The 17,544-nt window shown below is 45.5% G+C and overlaps 8 protein-coding genes across 8 annotated transcripts; 6 read left to right on the top strand and 2 right to left on the bottom strand.

Annotated features, from left to right (window-relative positions):
* Window positions 1-952: 952 nt before the first annotated feature.
* On the top strand, window positions 953-1,354 carry N7483_011634 (uncharacterized protein; the record flags this gene model as incomplete). Its single annotated transcript, XM_057095061.1, has 1 exon — window positions 953-1,354. The coding sequence occupies one exon, from the start codon at window positions 953-955 to the stop codon at window positions 1,352-1,354; it is 402 nt and encodes a 133-aa protein (XP_056941032.1).
* A 260-nt stretch (window positions 1,355-1,614) lies between these two features.
* On the top strand, window positions 1,615-2,448 carry N7483_011633 (uncharacterized protein; the record flags this gene model as incomplete). Its single annotated transcript, XM_057095060.1, has 1 exon — window positions 1,615-2,448. One exon carries the CDS (start codon window positions 1,615-1,617, stop codon window positions 2,446-2,448), a length of 834 nt encoding a protein of 277 aa, XP_056941031.1.
* A 21-nt stretch (window positions 2,449-2,469) lies between these two features.
* Window positions 2,470-3,475, top strand: N7483_011632 (uncharacterized protein; the record flags this gene model as incomplete). The annotated part of the gene is made up of 3 exons (XM_057095059.1): window positions 2,470-2,594; window positions 2,646-3,177; window positions 3,227-3,475. The coding sequence occupies 3 exons, from the start codon at window positions 2,470-2,472 to the stop codon at window positions 3,473-3,475; spliced, it is 906 nt and encodes a 301-aa protein (XP_056941030.1).
* Window positions 3,476-8,291: 4,816 nt separating this feature from the next.
* N7483_011631 (uncharacterized protein) lies at window positions 8,292-8,627 on the top strand (the record flags this gene model as incomplete). The annotated part of the gene is made up of 2 exons (XM_057095058.1): window positions 8,292-8,362; window positions 8,447-8,627. 2 exons carry the CDS (start codon window positions 8,292-8,294, stop codon window positions 8,625-8,627), a joined length of 252 nt encoding a protein of 83 aa, XP_056941029.1.
* A 1,543-nt stretch (window positions 8,628-10,170) lies between these two features.
* On the top strand, window positions 10,171-10,680 carry N7483_011630 (DUF1993 domain-containing protein; the record flags this gene model as incomplete). Its single annotated transcript, XM_057095057.1, has 1 exon — window positions 10,171-10,680. One exon carries the CDS (start codon window positions 10,171-10,173, stop codon window positions 10,678-10,680), a length of 510 nt encoding a protein of 169 aa, XP_056941028.1.
* Window positions 10,681-12,215: 1,535 nt separating this feature from the next.
* N7483_011629 (uncharacterized protein) lies at window positions 12,216-13,741 on the bottom strand (the record flags this gene model as incomplete). Its single annotated transcript, XM_057095056.1, has 3 exons — window positions 12,216-13,052; window positions 13,133-13,554; window positions 13,624-13,741. 3 exons carry the CDS (start codon window positions 13,739-13,741, stop codon window positions 12,216-12,218), a joined length of 1,377 nt encoding a protein of 458 aa, XP_056941027.1.
* A 128-nt stretch (window positions 13,742-13,869) lies between these two features.
* On the bottom strand, window positions 13,870-14,334 carry N7483_011628 (uncharacterized protein; the record flags this gene model as incomplete). The annotated part of the gene is made up of 1 exon (XM_057095055.1): window positions 13,870-14,334. One exon carries the CDS (start codon window positions 14,332-14,334, stop codon window positions 13,870-13,872), a length of 465 nt encoding a protein of 154 aa, XP_056941026.1.
* Window positions 14,335-15,767: 1,433 nt separating this feature from the next.
* On the top strand, window positions 15,768-17,435 carry N7483_011627 (uncharacterized protein; the record flags this gene model as incomplete). The annotated part of the gene is made up of 6 exons (XM_057095054.1): window positions 15,768-15,957; window positions 16,009-16,191; window positions 16,245-16,399; window positions 16,466-16,815; window positions 16,872-17,302; window positions 17,356-17,435. Coding segments are annotated over 6 exons (1,389 nt in total), but the record flags the coding sequence as incomplete, so codon positions are not given.
* Window positions 17,436-17,544: the final 109 nt, after the last annotated feature.

Raw genomic sequence — 17,544 nt, 5'->3', positions numbered from 1 at the left:
CGAAAACGAGGTTTCGCTTGTTTCGTAAGACCAGGTTCGTTGTTTTTCATCTTTTGTCTTGGGTTGAAGGTAATTTCCAGTGCTTGGAAAACCTTTACCCGAAGATCTGGCAGGATTTGATGGTTTAGTATGAGAAGGTACAAGCTGTAGATAATATAAGGGATATGAGGAGCATACATCTGGATACCTGTGATGAAAGTAATATTGACAAGGACGGTTTACTACATGTTTTTAACTGTTCCTACAATGACTCGCGGCTGAGACGAGAACTTGGCCTCTGATTCTTGATTGGCTGACGGAATTCCCCCGCCCGAGCTGCAAGCTGGATCACGAAATCACATGCATGATGCAGGTAAAGTGCAGTAGCATCGTTGTAACCGCCACTTGGACCAACTGAATCCCTCCCTCCAACGTGGCACAAGCACAACTTGATTCCCAAACAGAAAGCCGCTCAGACCTCTCCCACAAGGATGATAATCCTAGGGCGCCCGACTGCTTCAACTACTGTAATATTATCAAAACTCAGGTTAAGGTCTAATGAAGACCACACCTGAAAGCACATGCACGTTGATGTATTCGCCCTATGCGGATTGATCTATTTCCTTTGGTTTATCATAAGCCGCACTCAGCAACACCCTTCGTGCTCCACGTAGCGACGGACGGTGACGAGAGTTGGCGTTTTACAGGCATAGCTCAGTAACTGAAAAAGGTGATTTCCGGCAGCCACATATAGGGTGAGCAAAGGCTACGCAATTACGACAAAGGTTGCAGGTATCAGAGATCGCACCAGTCACAGCAGTGGAAGACGCACAATCACAGTCATGTGGAAGGGATCACATGGGGTCCAACGATTATAAAATCGTCTTAAACCGACTTCTTATGCTGCAGTTTATCTCTCAACATAATTCCCAATTGCAGATAGAAGATTTTCGCCAAGGACAACACGCAAAGCATGGCAGAAGCTATTGGTGTTGCTTCTGCTGTCATCACGTTTCTTGAGGTAGCGACTAAGTTCGTCACTTTCATCCAAGAAGTCAGGGACTCTGGCAACCAGGTGCCGCGGTCTATCGGGAATATCACTGCTCAGCTACCACTTCTGAGAGAAATAGTTGAGCATACACACCAGAGCGAGTTATCGTCGAGCAAGGATCAAACATTTACCAGAGCCACAGCTGGTTGTACCCGTCAGATTGAGCTGCTTGAAAAGACAGTTGCTTCGATAACCCCCTCTCAGGGTGACTCCTCCCTCGAAAAGGCAAAAAAAAGCCTTGGGTCGCGTTCGCCGGGAAAAGGAAATTGCTCAAGCTCAAAGATTACTGGAATCATACAAGACCTTGCTTTCCCTAAAGCTTGACCATTCGCTACTGTGCAAAGAGCAGAGGATGGAGAGAACAACAGATTCACATCCTGAGCACTATCAGGTTCCTTTGCTTCAATTTTCGCAGTTCTTTGGGAGGGAAAAGTCGCTAGATGAGCTTGAGACGGCCATTCAGCAAGTGACTGTGATTCTTGGCATGGGTGGTCAGGGTAAAACACAGTTAGCCCTGAAATACTGCGAGCGCGCTTGGAAAGCACGCCATTTTCAGGCTATTTTTTTGGCTCGGTGCGTCTAACATGGAAACTCTTCTGAGTAGCTACGAGAATATCACGACCAGGCTACTCAATGTGAAGACTTCTGTTCAAAGTACGAGCTTTGAGATCTGCTTTGCTAAGGAAGCTATTACCAGGTTTACCATACCATGGTTGATGGTTTTGGATAATTTTGATAATCCAGGTCAAATACCGAATTTGATGGATCTCTTGCCGTTCGGACCCGGAAAGTATGGAGCAGTCCTCGTCACAAGCCGCCATTGGGATTCAGCCCGCCTGGGTGATACTATACACCTAGATCCAATGACGGAAAGTGACACTTTGGATCTGTTTTTCTACCGCCTTGCGTACGAGAGAACCGAGAGCGACCTAATAGAGGCAAAAAAAATGATCAATCAGTTCGGGCTTCTTCCTCTGGCCATTGATCAGGCCGCTGCTTATATCAAGGCACGGAATTTGAACCTGGCTCTATTCAATGAGATGTACAAGACCTCTTCGAAAACAGCAATATGGTCCAATCTGCCATCATTCTGGGAATATAAGAAACGAAACAAAGAGACCGGGGTCGACATACCCGCTAGTATTGGGGTAACATTTGAGTTTTCCTTGCGAGATATTCAAAGACATACCGAAGGTGTTGGCGATCTGCTATCATTCTTTGCTTTTTTCAACCGACTCAATCTTTCTGAAGAACGCTGCACAGTAGCCATTGATGCTGGAGTTCATCATCCAGATCATATATTGTGGGCCCGCGCCTGTTTCACGGATGGTCGCTGGGATAGCCTCAAGGTTCAAGATATCCTTGTTGAGCTCCAGTGCCTTTCTCTTGTGCAGTACATTGAACTCGGCTCTCAATAGGCAGCATTCACCTTGCATCCGATGATCACTGAATGGCTCTTTTTACGCTTTACGCCCCCAACTCCCCAAAGGACAGTATTTGCAAAAATGGCTCTTGAAACAATGGCAAATGTTTTGTACAAGAAAACTGTAAACATAGATTCTATGTTACTCACTCGCAAGCAATGGCTTCTTACTCATTTAGACGCTGTATGAAGTGCTTTTGGGCCTTTGTCAGCGAGCGCACATTTGGACTCTGTCTCGACCGACACGATCGTGGTTTTAGCATCCTCATTCGCCTATTTTGAGCGATACACTCAAGCTGAGGCACTATATCAGCATTGCATGGCACGGTTTCACGGCCATCAAAATAGTCCCGAACCTCAAACCGAAACACAACTGTTTGAGTTGTACGACGCCCTTGGGTTCTGCTACATGAACAAAGTAGATTACCCTTCATCTGAAAGCTTCTATACCAAAGCAGTGGGTCTAAAAACCTCTATTCTTGGACCGGACCACCCTTTAACACTGAATTCCATGCACGATGTTGGCACTGTCTATCGAGGTCTGCAAAAATACAATGAGAGCAGCGAGATGCTGGAACATGTCCAGACCAAAATGAAGGATGTGCATGGTCCTGAAAGTAACGCATATCTAAACACGGCAAATAATTTAGCCCTTGTGTATCGTTGGTTATCAAGGGCGCCTCCACGCGGTAATGGAGCTCGGCCAAAAGACCCTGGAGAGCAAGTTGAGATGTAGAGGCATTGAATCAATTTCAACATTGACCACTATACAGTGTCTAGGAAGTATCTATCGGGATCTTGGGGACGATAGCAGCGCCGAAAGGCTCTATTCGAGCGCACTAAGTACACAGGAAAAGCTTCTTGGCATAATGCATGCCAGTACGCTTCGGACGGCGAGTCAGTTAGAGAAGCTATATAGGAGACAAGGAAAGACGGAAGATGCGGACAAAATCTGGGACAAGATTCAAGGGATTTTGGGCATGGCTATTCTTCAGGCGCCGCAATATGGTACTGATGACTGATTAAGACAGGTATAATTTAGCCCTGGAGGTTATGTCGTGGTGGGCGTGCTTCTTTTTGGAAATGTACGTAACTTAATCAGGTTTTTCCTCGTTTACGTAGCATTACACCAAATTTTCAACATTTCAATCTCGGAACGGGTCTTATAATACAGAAATAACCACCTGGGCATACATGGATTATTGTATCATGTGATTGGTCGGGAACCTTGGAATTTACCTAGGGTTTGAAACAAAACTCAAAGATATACACGTAAAGAGCTGAACATTTGAAAATTCCAGGTGGGCACTAATCAAATTTCTACCTAGCGTTGAAGCAAAATAAATCCTGTCTAATGAATCTTAGAAACTTGAGCTCATCAATGTGAGGGCCGGGGCTCAATTCAGCCTGAGGTCTGATTCGAAGCTAGACTACTACTAGTAACATACTGTTCAGTGTCTACCTATAATAGAGTGGCATAGTGGCATGACAACATTGAAAAGTTTGCGCTATAATTTTTACTTCAAATGTTTATTCCAAGGTTCCCGCCTTCTAAATTGGACTAGCTCCAAAATACAGGGAGAGATAGATTAACAACCACACATGTGCACGTGTAGTTCAACCTAGACTCGAACCATTCGATAGCGGACATATAAATTGTATACAATATGAGTACTTCATAGTGGTTTATAACTTGTTGGATTTATTGAATTGCCTGCCCAGGTGGCAGAGAGATAAATCGGCAGACTATAGGCTGTAAAAATCAGAAAGAGATATACTAGTATACCGTGCTCTGACTTTGTCCTCTATTGATCCCTTTAGCAGCATGTATATTAAATCAATTGGCTTCAGCAGGAGACAGGGATCAAAGGCGGCTTTATATAGAGTATGTTAGCTAAACAGGGGATCTGAATCTTGGTTTAGATGTATTCAATGTTATATCAATAATTACTCGTGCTTGAACATGCTTCATGGCGTCACGGAATGGGCCCATAGAAACACTGCATCAGTCCCATGGTTTATATTTCCAAAAATGGTGTCGGCTATCAGAAATCCGGTCATGGTGTAGTTGGCTATCGCATCTGACTGTAATGTCTTATAGTTTATCAGAAAGTCCGCGGTTCGATTCCGCGTGACCGGATCACCTTTTTTTTTCTCAAGATATCTATTTCCTCATCTATATTTTGCTTCTGTCTTCTTATTTTGTCTCCAGGTTGTTTCAAGTTCTTTTGATGTTCAGAATATACAAAGGAAAAATCACATGTGTAGTGATAATGGACGAACCGCCCGGGCGCGAACGATCACTCCTGCCTGGCCCTGCCAAATAGATTCATATTCAAGTTCATGCGGCTAATTTTTTTTAACCTTGGGAATGTTCCTCTTTGTAACCGTGGATCTTGGAGTGATCCGGGAACTAATATGGAAGTTTGTGTTGTCGTCATTGGCAACACGTATACTTCCAAAACAGAAGCCAACTTAGTACTCTATACCACTACTAGTAGTCGCCAAACCCGAGCATAAGTCATATCCAAAGATTACATCGATTACACCAGTGGCTAGGTACCGTCTTAATAGGTATATGAGCAACTGTCAGTGAAATATGCCACATGCTGCATGTATGTGTGGACATCTCAAGTACTATACAACTTTGAAAATATAGGTAATCGCTGACCTCGGGATTCACCAGGTATTCCAAACTGAAAAAACAAAGGCTACTACTCATATGTGCACATATACGACCTTGGAATCCGACGGCAGTCCAATAACACCAGTTGAATATGGAACCGCAGCCGAGATCACCAATACCTCAGCCTGGGTTCTCGGGGTTACCATACGAAGATGTTATCGTTTTCCTAAATGTGAGGAGATATGGGATCAATGTTGTCTGTCGAAACCCGATCTAGATGAAGCTCGCTTAATCACTCTTCAAGCTGGATGCAAAGGAGTCGCACTTGACTACATCAAAACCCTGGATGCAGAAAAGAGGGGAAATTTCTACAATCTCTCGAAATCCCTAGCGAAGAGATTCCTTTCAGCGTGGGAACGTACCGACAAAGCTATGAAAGAGATGTTTGAGCTCAAATAAGGCAGTAGTAGAACAAGAGATTACATTAAGAAGGGCTTTGACTTGAAATACATCCTTCCAGATGCCTTTCAGTTGACACTGGCGGAGCGCTGGACTCGGGGACTCTCAAATCGCAAATTAAGAGAACACGTTTCGTGCCAAGTCGATCTATGGAGGATTAGCAGCACTTGCACTATTGACAAAGCGATTGACTATGTCGGCTTTTTGCGGCAACTGGAGATTGACACCGGCAAGAAATTGTAGTTGGTGCAAGCTTTGCTCAATCTCAGGCTATTTATTTGCTGTCTTGAAATTTTGTAATCTTAGCATGGCATACCATTTATTTGAGAGCTATGCTTGCTACCTAGTACGCAGATCTTGAGCACCCCATCGTTCTGAATGCTGTATAGTATGCAGTCAATAGGTACGGAATTTAACTTGCTGCAGAAGCTTTAGATGCATATTTGGTGGTAATTCCATCCATTATCTTGGTCCTATTGAGCAAATGAGAATAATCAGTGCTTCATCCGAAATATGATACATTCGGGGGTCTGGTGCTGGATTCACCGCAGGACGTTGAATTTATCAGATTATCATTTCCACCTGTCATCTGGTCCACTCTCAAGCCCGAATTTCTCCAGTGCTATCACTAAGCTCCGAGTCACTGTCTCTCGCCGGCGGAGACGTGGAACACAAGCGTAAAAGGAGGGGATCTATGCACTGGTTGGTTTGGCCATAAAACTCCCTCGGTAATATTGCCACCTGTATGAAGGACAAGGCACAAATCGAGGACGCTTAGGTGTGGAGTCTTGTGGAAAGAAAGAGTTAGCATTTAATAAATTCAGCCACTTTGACGATGACTGGGGTAAGGAGCCAATAATATGTAGCTTTTGTCGCCGTGATTGACGTCGGGTAGGAAAAAGGAAAAAGACAGTCTTTGTTTCCACACACCCAATCCGATTCATGATGTACCTTAGTCCGTCAATACTTTATACAAACACTGTGAAGGCTTCTCTCTCCATCCCATCTCCAACGTTGAAAGAAAAATCTTGGAATCTGGGACCACTGGTCCACCGTCCATGTAGATATCACCACACACCTCACCTTATTCTCTACTCTCTCGAAGCACACTTTCCATTTTCAACAAAAACCATGAAAGTGACCAACTCCTCCTGCCAAATATCTGTCGTCCAGGTTGGAGATATCTCCTATTACGTGAGAAATTGCGTAGAGGTACACACAATTTTCCTTCACTTTGGAATACATAACTAACCCTGAAATTTTTAGTGTGCTCTTCCGGTAGCAAGAAACGGCTCAAATCATCTCTTGGCGCCGGCAGCCGTCATACACGTACCGATTCATGGAATTTCTGTGAATTTGATCCAAGAAACCTTTGATCGATTCCTTGCAGAGGATGATGTTTTTCAAACTAGCTTTACTGAAAACAGATTCCTCGTCCTCAAGCCAAGTACGCCGGACTTGAAAATCCGAATATTGCCAAAAGACGTCAAAGAATACCTTAACTCGCGCCGATTAAGCCCAGTGTACCTAAATGGCTCAGATATACTTCCACATGGAACGTATTTTGCGATCGATGGAAAGCTTCACCAGTCATGAAGGCTCTATCCGGATGATCTTGGAGCCTTTACGACAGCAGTTATTCCCGACGATAATGCGGCACACAATGCAGGCTACAAAACATCATTCCAGCCTTCCCATAACGCTGCATTTACTGGCTCCGGCTCTGTTGTTCCTGTGCCATCTCGCCTTTACGCACAAAAAAGCCTTGCATAACCCCTTGCTGGTATACGAATCACTGTCAAATACAATATGCACTTGAGAGGTGTGACTACCACCCTAGGAAGTCGGTCATATGCAAAGCTTTATGGAAAGCAGGCCCAATCAGCTAGATACATTGATATTCTGATCCAAAATGGTGCTGTTGTACTTGGAAAGTCAAAAATGTCCGCTTTTTCTGGGTCAGAAGTTCCTCCTATGGAGTGTATTGACTATTTTTCTCCATGAAATCCTCGAGGAGATGCCTATCAAGGCCCATCTGGGAGCTCAAGTGGTGCAGCTGCATCAGTCGCCGGTTATCCATGGGTGTATGTTTCAATATGCACAGATAGTAAGCAAGTTTCACTCAACCATACTTTTTTGAACTCAGTTGACATGCTTAAACTTCAGCAACTGGAAGTATGTGCCACCCGGTATATTGTCATGATGTCTGGGGCCACAGGGCAACTTGGAGCTCTTTACCCATGGAGAATATTGTGCCATCTGCCCCGTGCGTAATCTTTTATTAGCTTCAGCGTTTCGGATCTGCTGGAAGCTGACTATAAATGGGGCCTTCGATGCAGTTGGCATACTGTCCAGGTCATCCTCCATGATCCAAAGAATCCTGCTGGCCTCCAAGTCATGGGGCTCCACTCAAAAAGTCGTAAGTTCATCAAACCTGTATCTCATTCTACTAAGCAAACAGAAAATTGATCATCTATTCAAGCGAACGGAAATCCTATACCCGACAGACTGGTACCCATGCACAGATGAGAATCAGCAACGCATGACCGAAGAGTTTCTTGTGGCGCTAGAAACCCATCTTGGAATAAAATGCACCCATGTCTCGCTCACTAAAATGTGGTCCCAAACCGCCCCTGCAGATCTTTTTGGCTGGTTCACTTCAAGATGTGACTTTTTTTGACTTGTAAAACCCCCATTGCCTGCAGAAGGATGTCTAATATGGAGATTTGACAAGCAGATTGCTGGCAAAGTCAATGTCTTTGATGGATATCACTCTTTTGATGACTTCCGCCGGCAGTACTCAGAAAAAGGTTGGTCATCCGCCGTATGTAAGTCCTTCGCAGAAGGAACGATGGTCAGTATTTTAACGTCTTCTGGTGTCAAAATGAGAGAACGTTGACAAAACTAGGAAGGACGGTGCGATTGTCTCAGAAAAAGTTCGTGAAGATGCTATGAGCAAGATAAATATCTTCAGATCGTGGGTTGAAGAGCAGGTGTTAAATGCTAGTAACGATGCTACGTTGAGGGTAGTGATTGTGCCTCAGGGACGCCCCGGTGCAAACTATAGAGACGGTACCCCCGGGACGTAAGAGAAAATACCTCTCACTGCGGATATATGAAAACCTGAACTGGTGCAGGTGACTGGTTCCTTTTTGAGCCGCAGGAAGCTTGATGAAAAACCATATTCTCCCATCCTTACGGTCTCAATGATTGGCGGACCGCAAGTCATCCTACCGAGTATGTACATGTCTAAGCTTATAAATCCCCGTGTGGCCTCTTATTACAATCCGGATTCACATCCTATACTTACATTCTGAAGTTGGCCAAAACAAATACAATTCTGCTATTTCTCATCAGACTGAGTACGCCCCGATCATGACCTCCCTCCTTGGTCCAAATGGTAAGCCTGCTCCCACTTTTTGCTAGATTGAGAAGCTCATATGGGAACAGGCAGCGATTTATCTTTACTGAGTATTCCCGAGGGGACCTTGAAGTCTGCAGGCTGGCAATCAAATATCCTGACCGGACGTTCCATGCTGCATGTGGGAGATAACATCCGCAATGCGTAATCTGCGGTCGAGCCCAGAATCTTAATAGGGGTGTTGCTCAATACTAAGCTATGATGTTTACTTCGTATAAGTAAGGATACTTAATCGAACACAAACTCCACTGGGGCTGGTTTTCATAGTCTGGCTGGCTTTCCAGCCCACCTTTCGGGCTGTGGCCATCAAGATTACAGCTGAGGAGAGATGACTTGGGCCTATGGATTCCAAATTTTAAACCAAGTTTATACTTTCAGATTATGCCAAGATTCGTGACATGGAGATCAGCCTCGCTATCCAGAGGAGGCCAATCGAATATTTCTATCACGGCTTCAAAACCCTATACTCCGAGGAAATCAAATGCGAGCGAGAACTATCTATCAGCCTCAATTCTTCCAAGGTCTTTAGACACAAACCGGCAGATCAGATCAGCGCAAGAAGCCTACTGAATGACCACGGATTCAAAGCCTCATTACGTATGATTATGGGTGCCGCATCCTGATCAATTTGAGATAAGACACCGATGAGGTCTTTACGCAATGAAGTTCTAGCGAATAGGCGCAGTGCTTCTCTTCGACGTGGTTGAATAGTACTCTACTTTTATACGAATCCATGATGTCCGATGCACCACACCCGGCACTAACTATGCGGCTAAGAAAACAAAATGCCCCCTTTTTTCAATTAGCTCAAGTGCTTCTATTTCAGTTTTCTTCACTAGGGGGTTTGAGAGACCATGGAAGTTCAACGGCTGTTCAGGTTGCAATCACTACGCGGTTTTAAATCCCAGAAACTCACCTCTTAAACCTTCGAAGTCTCAGAACTCCAGGCATTATTTGCATTTTTGATGCATCAATTCGACCCACATCTAATTTCTATCCGTCTTACAGTAAGATCATGATCCCTCAATGTGGGGATCGACTACGTAGGCTGCGTATCAGTGAGTCATGCTCGTCCCAGCCTTGGAAGTCTAATCGAGCACCCATCAAACCCGAAATACGATTCCAAGGTTCAAGTTATAAATCTCGACTTCCCAAATCTTCAAGTTCAAGTTTGTACTACATCAAACAAAATTGAACAAACTATAATCAAAATGCCCTACACATTTTACGACGGATCCATCGTGGTGATCCAGAACCTCCTCAAGACCCTGTCCCACGTTCTCCACCAAGCCGAACAACGTCCCGATGCCGACAGTCTTCTCACAGCCCGGCTTCGCGAGGACATGTACCCATTGACCGACCAAATCCGCATCGTCACTCAATACTCCGAGAACCTAGTCGCAAGACTGACGGCTCGCGAGCCGGTGAACTACGAAGGCAGCCCGTTGAGATTTGCGGAATTCTACGAACGTATCGAGGCAGTGCTGAAGGTTGCCAACGAGGCTGATAAGGATGTTGTTAATGGACAAGCAGAAGTACTCAGTCCCACCTACGTCGGACCCCAGGCACAGATTGACATGAGTGGTGCTGCTTATGCGCACAATGTTGTTTTGCCCAATGTTTACTTCCATGTTGCTACTGCCTATGGCATTCTGCGCAAGGAAGGAGTTCCTCTGGGTAAGCGGGATTACTTTGTTGGCTTCTTTGGCCCTCCAGCTTAAAGTGGCCCTGGGGGCGAAGGATTTGGTGATATGAAACTTTCACGGGAGGGGTGCTTATAGGCAGACATTACCCCGCGGTAGCAGATAAAGCGGAAAATCGAGTGATGTCAGACCTAAATAAATTTAATGAAATCTACTCAACTCCAGGTTTCACATATGTAGGGAGCCCTATAATTAACTAAGTGACAATTGTGAGTATAATTTGAGATTGGAATTATGTACATTCAAATGTTTTATCTCTCAAGTTTCAGGTTATCACATAATCCTAGCCCTGGAGGTATATACATATCGTATGTGCCACCACTGGCAATGGCTTTGGTGGGAGACTCTCTTTGATGCTATTCAGTTTCCAATGGAGAATTGAGAGATTTTTTGGTCCAGCAAACAGCGAGCAGTCAGCACTTGAGTCAAACTAATACATTTCCTTTCTTCCTATAAAAAGGTTGGAACATCATCCTTAATACATAACGAGTAGATACAGCGAGGGCCTGCGGTAGAGAGGCTCCAGTCATTCATAGGTCATTATATCAAACGACGTGAGCACAGATATGAAATCCGGTCATGGTGTAGTTGGCTATCGCATCTGACTGTAATGTCTTATAGTTTATCAGAAAGTCCGCGGTTCGATTCCGCGTGACCGGATCATACCTTTTTGTCTTCTTTTTATCTACTAGGTTTCTTTTTTGTGTAGTAACTTTTTTTGTAAAATTTTATTAATCCTATTTAAAGAAGGGTCTCTTCTTATAGATTAAAACTAAATTTATATACTCCATCTATAGGACTCTAAGTATTAATTGATTCTCAACAAGAAAAAAAGTTCACCTAGCCCTCAAAAACAAAGAGGGAAAAAAAAGATGATCCGGTCACGCGGAATCGAACCGCGGACTTTCTGATAAACTATAAGACATTACAGTCAGATGCGATAGCCAACTACACCATGACCGGATTTCATGCTGAAACTGTCGTTTTTTGACATCATAAGCTAAGACATGGGCAAAAAAGACTTCACCGATTACCATGGTTCCTCAAGTTGGGGTCTATGGTCCATGCATTAATATGATGCTGTAACAACTTCAAATACCTACGTACTGGATTTCTTTTGATGATTCTTGGCTTCTAGTGCTTACTTCCTCGCCGCTTTAACTCACTCAGCAGATCTGAGTACGGCCTCCGGCGAGAACACAGGGCACCTGGGCAGTGAGCCGATCAATTTACTTAGAGAGCCGGGCCTGAGAAGACTGATCGGCTCACTAAGCCTGCGCAGTGATGTGATTCACTCACTGAGCGCACTCTACAGCAGGCTAATTACATTCGTGAACTACCCCAATAAAATGAATTTCACTATGCTGCCTTAAGGCCCCACTTGCTCAAAACAAGAATTTCGTCATCCCACCTAAAAGCGAATGGCCATTTCCACTTAATTGCGTACTATCCTCATTTCATAATGAACGATATGATCAAACAGTATAAGTAGCAAATTTTGGCCTATTATTAGAGTTATTTGGATGACATCAAAAGTGTCAACTATGGCGATTCTATTTCAGATGGATGGATTCCTTCAGGGGAAGGTCCCTGGAAGATGTTCCCACAAAAAACGAGTATTGACCAGGCACAAATTCCCATTTCTTGGAAGCAGTGATCCAGATGGATAAATTTTCAACGCCCGAAGTAAATTCGACCTTTGACTTGCGTTTCGAGTCGATGGCAACCTTTTGGAATCCCTTCAGAAGTCTAGGTGGTTCCTGGCATTCTTCGGGGAACTGTACGTATAGTTGGACAACTTCCTGTCCAAAAATAGTTCCTGTATTGTGGACTTCGGCCTTGATGTCAATGAATTTCTCATTCTTTCCACCAACTTTGACTTTCATCTTTGACAGCTCAAATTCAGTATACGACAATCCGAATCCGAAGGGGAACAAAGGCTTCACGGAGTTTTCATCGAACCAGCGGTAGCCAACAAAGAGACCCTCGAAATAGTTAGCCTTCAGGTTGACTCCTGGGTAACGTTCAATGTCCGCGGTTGGGGTATCTGCAAGAGCCTTGGGGAATGTAATAGGAAGTTTTCCTGAGAAGTTCACATCACCGAAGAGAAGGCGTGCGATCGCAGGTCCGATTTCTTGGCCAGGGTAGAAAGTCTCGACGACAGCGTCAACTTCGTTCAACCAAGGCATCAGAATGGCGCTGTTGGTGCTGACAACAACTACCGTGCGCTTGCTGTGCTTGGCAATCTTTGAGATGAGCTCGTCCTGGTTGCTGGGTAGCTGTAAAGCGTTGTTATTGTCAAGACCCTCCGTAACCTCATCATTCACGAAAACAATGCTCAAATCCGCTTGCTTGGCAACCTTGGCCAGACCATCGTGGTTGAAGTCTTTCTCAATTTCCATGCTAGAGTCACTCCGTAGATGCCATTGTCAACCGAGAAGCCCATGGAATAGTCAAGTTGTAGAGTCACAGCCTGTCCTGCGGTAAGCTTCACCACTCCTTGGGCCACCATGTTAAAGTTGCTTCCATTTAAGCTCGTAACCAGGTCGTCATCGATATAGAGATTACCCAATCCATTTCCATACACGGAGAAATAATACAGGCCCGTCTCGTTGGCGTAGAAGTGGCCAACGTACCGAGAGGAGTAGACATCCGGCCAAACGCTGGCCATGTTCTTGGGGTAATCTCCGGCGCTGATGTTCCCAGCTGTCGTAGTCTGGTTCACGGGTCCTGTCCAATCGGTTGTCGTCCAGTATGTGACGTTTAAACCATCAGGGCCAAACATCGAGGTAGGAACCTGAGCGAATGTCTGGGTACCTGGGAACGCTTTCAGGTAGTTGACCGAGACGTTCTCTTGAGCTTCTCGGTACGGGCAATCGAAGTCTCGTTGCCCTCCACGGCTCGATCAATGACTCCATTGGCGAACATAGGTCTCCAGAGGCGCTCAGCCATATCTTCGACCTGATCCATTATTGACAGCCTCCTGGATAACTGAACCGTAGAGTTCTGGGAATCCATACAAGTCCATCAATGATCCACTGGGCTGGCTGCTGTCCAAACCGGCCAAAGCTGCCGCCATGGTGGTTCGCTGAGCGAAATACCAGTCTGTAACCACGAATCCATCAAAACCCCAATCACTCTTGAGAACTTAGTACAACCAAGGATCTTCACAAGTGTGCACACCGTTAAGCTTGTTGTATGAGCACATCACAGAGTCGGCTTGACCTTCCTGGACTGCTGCCCTGAAGGTTTGCAAGTAGACTTCCTGCATCGTGCGTTCATCCACAATGGCATCGATGGCATCAAATTCCGGGCCACTCCGAAGCGGTTGGTGTCTTGGTTGTACGCTGCCAGATGCTTGGGGCATGCGATCATATCCTGAGACTGAATGCCCTTGGCAATCGCGACACCTACAAGGCTGTTCAGGTAGGGGTCCTCGGACAGGGATTCTGCTGCTCGGGTCCAGAGAGGGGTTCGAACGATGTTGATATTTGGCGCCAGCACAACATTTCGTCTCTTGGCCTTGTGCTCCTGAGCAAGGGCCTCGCCAAAACGAGTGGCGAGCGACATATTCCATGCTGCGGTGCTCATGACGGGCGCGGGGAAAGTCGTGACATTGTTGAGGTTATTACCGACTCCCTCTGGGCCGTCGCCCATGCAAACAGCCGGCATGCCCAGTCTATCGATTCCAGGCACATAACCAATGCAGCCGTTTGTCTCGAATTGTTGCAATTCCACGCGTCATGTAAGTTGATCGGATATGTAAGTTGATCGAAGGGAGTTTCTGATGCTTACATTCTGGGTTCCTTGAACCATTGATAGCTTCTCAGTGAAGTTTAATTGCTTAAGTAACGACTGGAGTCTCTCTTCGGTTGGGAGAGACTTTTTCAGCCATGGCTGCTGCTCGGCAGCTGCCAAGCTGAGCAAAGGTGAAATAGCAAGTAAACCCAGCATTCTGTGATTGAGAAACCCACATGTTCAATCAATAGAGCCCCGTTCCTGACATTATAATTAGCTCTTATAAGTTACCTCAGTTCGACAGCTTTATCGTGCAGTTGAGTCCTGAGGTCATCGAGCCGGCATTCTAAATAACACCGGTAAACCAGCGTCGGTGTTCCAAGGTTCGGCATAACCTTGGAACTTGAAGCCCTTGAGCTGTTTAGATAGCGCTAGTAATCAAAGCAGTGGGTTCCTGTTCGTTCCCATTGGAATATCTATCGTAGGTTTCGGATCCATTATTCTACCCAGAGCTCTGGATACTTTTATCTTAAATCAATGTCAGAGGCAAAAAGTACGAAAATACCGCGATGGCCATGTTGGCCAGACCAACTTCCACTCACTGGCAGCACTAGGCAAATAATGCCAAGCTGTGATGCCTGTAATGATATGGGCAGGCTTCGTAGATACTACATATGTATTGAAGATAACGCTGAAAGATACCGCAGATACTCTATGGCCTACGAAGTGAAGCAAAATACTTAGTCATAATTGTGTTCAACCGATTTTCGGGGAGTTTTTCAGGCCTCCCCGAAATTCTTTAATTTATCCTCACTAAACCAAATCATGTGAAGCCTTAGACTAGGTTGCTTATCTAAGGTAAAAGATGCCAGGTGGACGTGGAGCCTCCGAAACGGTTGGAGATGACGACTTCGAAGGTGGTTCTCTCAAGGGCCGCGGAGTGAGCTAACCTAAAGATCCCCACCTGTCGGCTTGTCTAACGGAACGACAGTAGTCTCAGAATGGTCAAAGCTTCTGATGCCGGTTCGTACAATCTTGAGCTTTGATGAACAATGAGGATCAGGGCACGCAATCAAGGCATCTGTTGTAATCCAATCGTTTTTGTCTGTCATGCGTTGTTTGGCCGCCAGTCAAGGCAAGACAGAGCCTAGTTATCTGTTAAGCAGCAATCTGCACGCCAGGCCAGTGTGTCGATCCTTACCTAAGCTATATATACTCATTTCGGGGATTCTGATTGGAAATGGGGGACCTCGGGAGATAAGCCATCTCGTGTGCTAAACTATTCGAGTCTTTATAACCCTTACTGACTTGCTTACATCAAAGTTTCCTTCTGCATATAGCGGCTCAGACTGCTAGCTCTCCACAATATGGCCTCTAAAATCGAATTTCCAAAAGACGTCGAGTCCAAGACTCACAGCATGGGGGCCGATGACTCCATTGATGCCACTGAAGGCAATTTCGAGGAGGTCAAGCGTGACCTGGAGTCACGACACATTAACATGATCGCCATTGCTGGCATGATCGTTAGTGCTCCCCCGTCCATTGAATCGCCCAAAAGTGACACTAAGAATGTATAGTGAACTGGTCTCTTCTTGAGCTCGGGTCAAGCCATTGCCACTGCAGGCCCGGCCGGGGCCTTCATGGCCTACATCGTCATGGGTTTTGTTACAGCTGGAGTGTCTTACACCACGGGTGAGATAACCACGTTCATGCTCTCAACGGGTGGATTTGTAAGACACGCAACGAAGTTTGTCGAGCCAGCACTTGGAGCTGCAACAGGATGGAACTTCTGTCAGATCTCATAACCTTGTGCATTGGGAATTACGGGTGACTCATAATGTTAGGGTATACTATGGCCATCTCAGCACCAATGGAAATCACAGCTGCCGCTACCTTGATTCAATTCTGGAATACTGAAGTCAACGTCGCCGTATGGATTGCTGTCTTTGGCTTCTTAATTGTCGCGCTGAACTTCTGCGGAGTCCGACTGTACGGTGAAGTCAACCTAACACCAACCGCGCTTCGATAATGGTGCAATAGGGCTAATCTTGGCAATCTTACACAGTCGGAGGTTGTATTTGCTTGTCTCAAAATTATGCTCATCATCGGTTGCATCATTGGAGGACTTGTCATTGACCTCGGGGGCGGTCCCGACCATCATCGACTTGGTTTTCACTATTGGAACACTCCGGGTGCCTTCAACGAATATATTGCGTCGGGTTCCACAGGCAGATTTCTTGCCTTCTGGAAGATCCTCCTGACTGCGGCTTTCAGCTACGGAAATATTCAAGTTGTGGCCATTGCTGGGTCCGAAACAAAGAACCCTCGCTTGACCATCCCAAATGCCACCAGAAAAACCTTCATCAGAATCTTCCTATTTTACGTCCTCGGAATTTTTATCGTTGGCTTGATTGTGTATGATTAGCCCTTTTCCCTCTCAAAGCTTGCCAAATTCTAATCAATCGATCTAGGCCTTTCAACGATAAATCTCTGTCTCTTTCCACGGGCACAGCTTCCGAGTCTCCATTTGTGATCGCATTTACACGTGCAGGTATATCTAAGGTACCGCACATCATCAATGCAGTCGTCTGTACTTCTGCCATCAGCAGTGGTTCAAGCTGTATCTTCTTGGCATCTCGTACTCTCTACGGTCTCAGCCAAGACGGCCATGCCCCTCGAGTATTCCAGCGATGCAACCGTTTCGGAACTCCATGGTATGCCGTGGGTCTTAGCTCCGCTCTGATGCCGTTGGCATTCATATCAGTCGATTCTACTTCGTCGGTTGTCTTTGGATGGTTTGTGAATATCACAACTGTGGCTGGACTGATTGGATGGATCGTTATCGAGGCGACATACTTGCGATTCTGGCGTGCACTCTCCGCCCAAAACATCTCCAGGGAGAGTGAGTTTCCCCTCTCCGTTTCTGATATTTCAATATATACTTATATCCAACAGGACTACCGTACAGAAGCCCATTGCAGCCTTATACGGCTATTTCCACTTTGGTCATGGTAACCTTGATTGTCTTTTTTCTCTGGTTAGTTCTAACTCTGTTAAATTGATATCGCGAAAGCTTGTAACATAAGTAGGCTTCGACGTTTTCACGACAGGAAATTTCACTGCGTCAGGTTTCTTGACTTGCTA

This window comes from Penicillium malachiteum (genome assembly GCF_028827825.1).
Source record: "Penicillium malachiteum strain IBT 17515 chromosome Unknown utg000005l:1.0-9002435.0:326005.0-9005861.0, whole genome shotgun sequence".
In the NCBI taxonomy this organism is placed as follows: Eukaryota; Fungi; Ascomycota; class Eurotiomycetes; order Eurotiales; family Aspergillaceae; genus Penicillium; species Penicillium malachiteum.
This window is presented reverse-complemented; position numbering and strand designations above follow the sequence as displayed.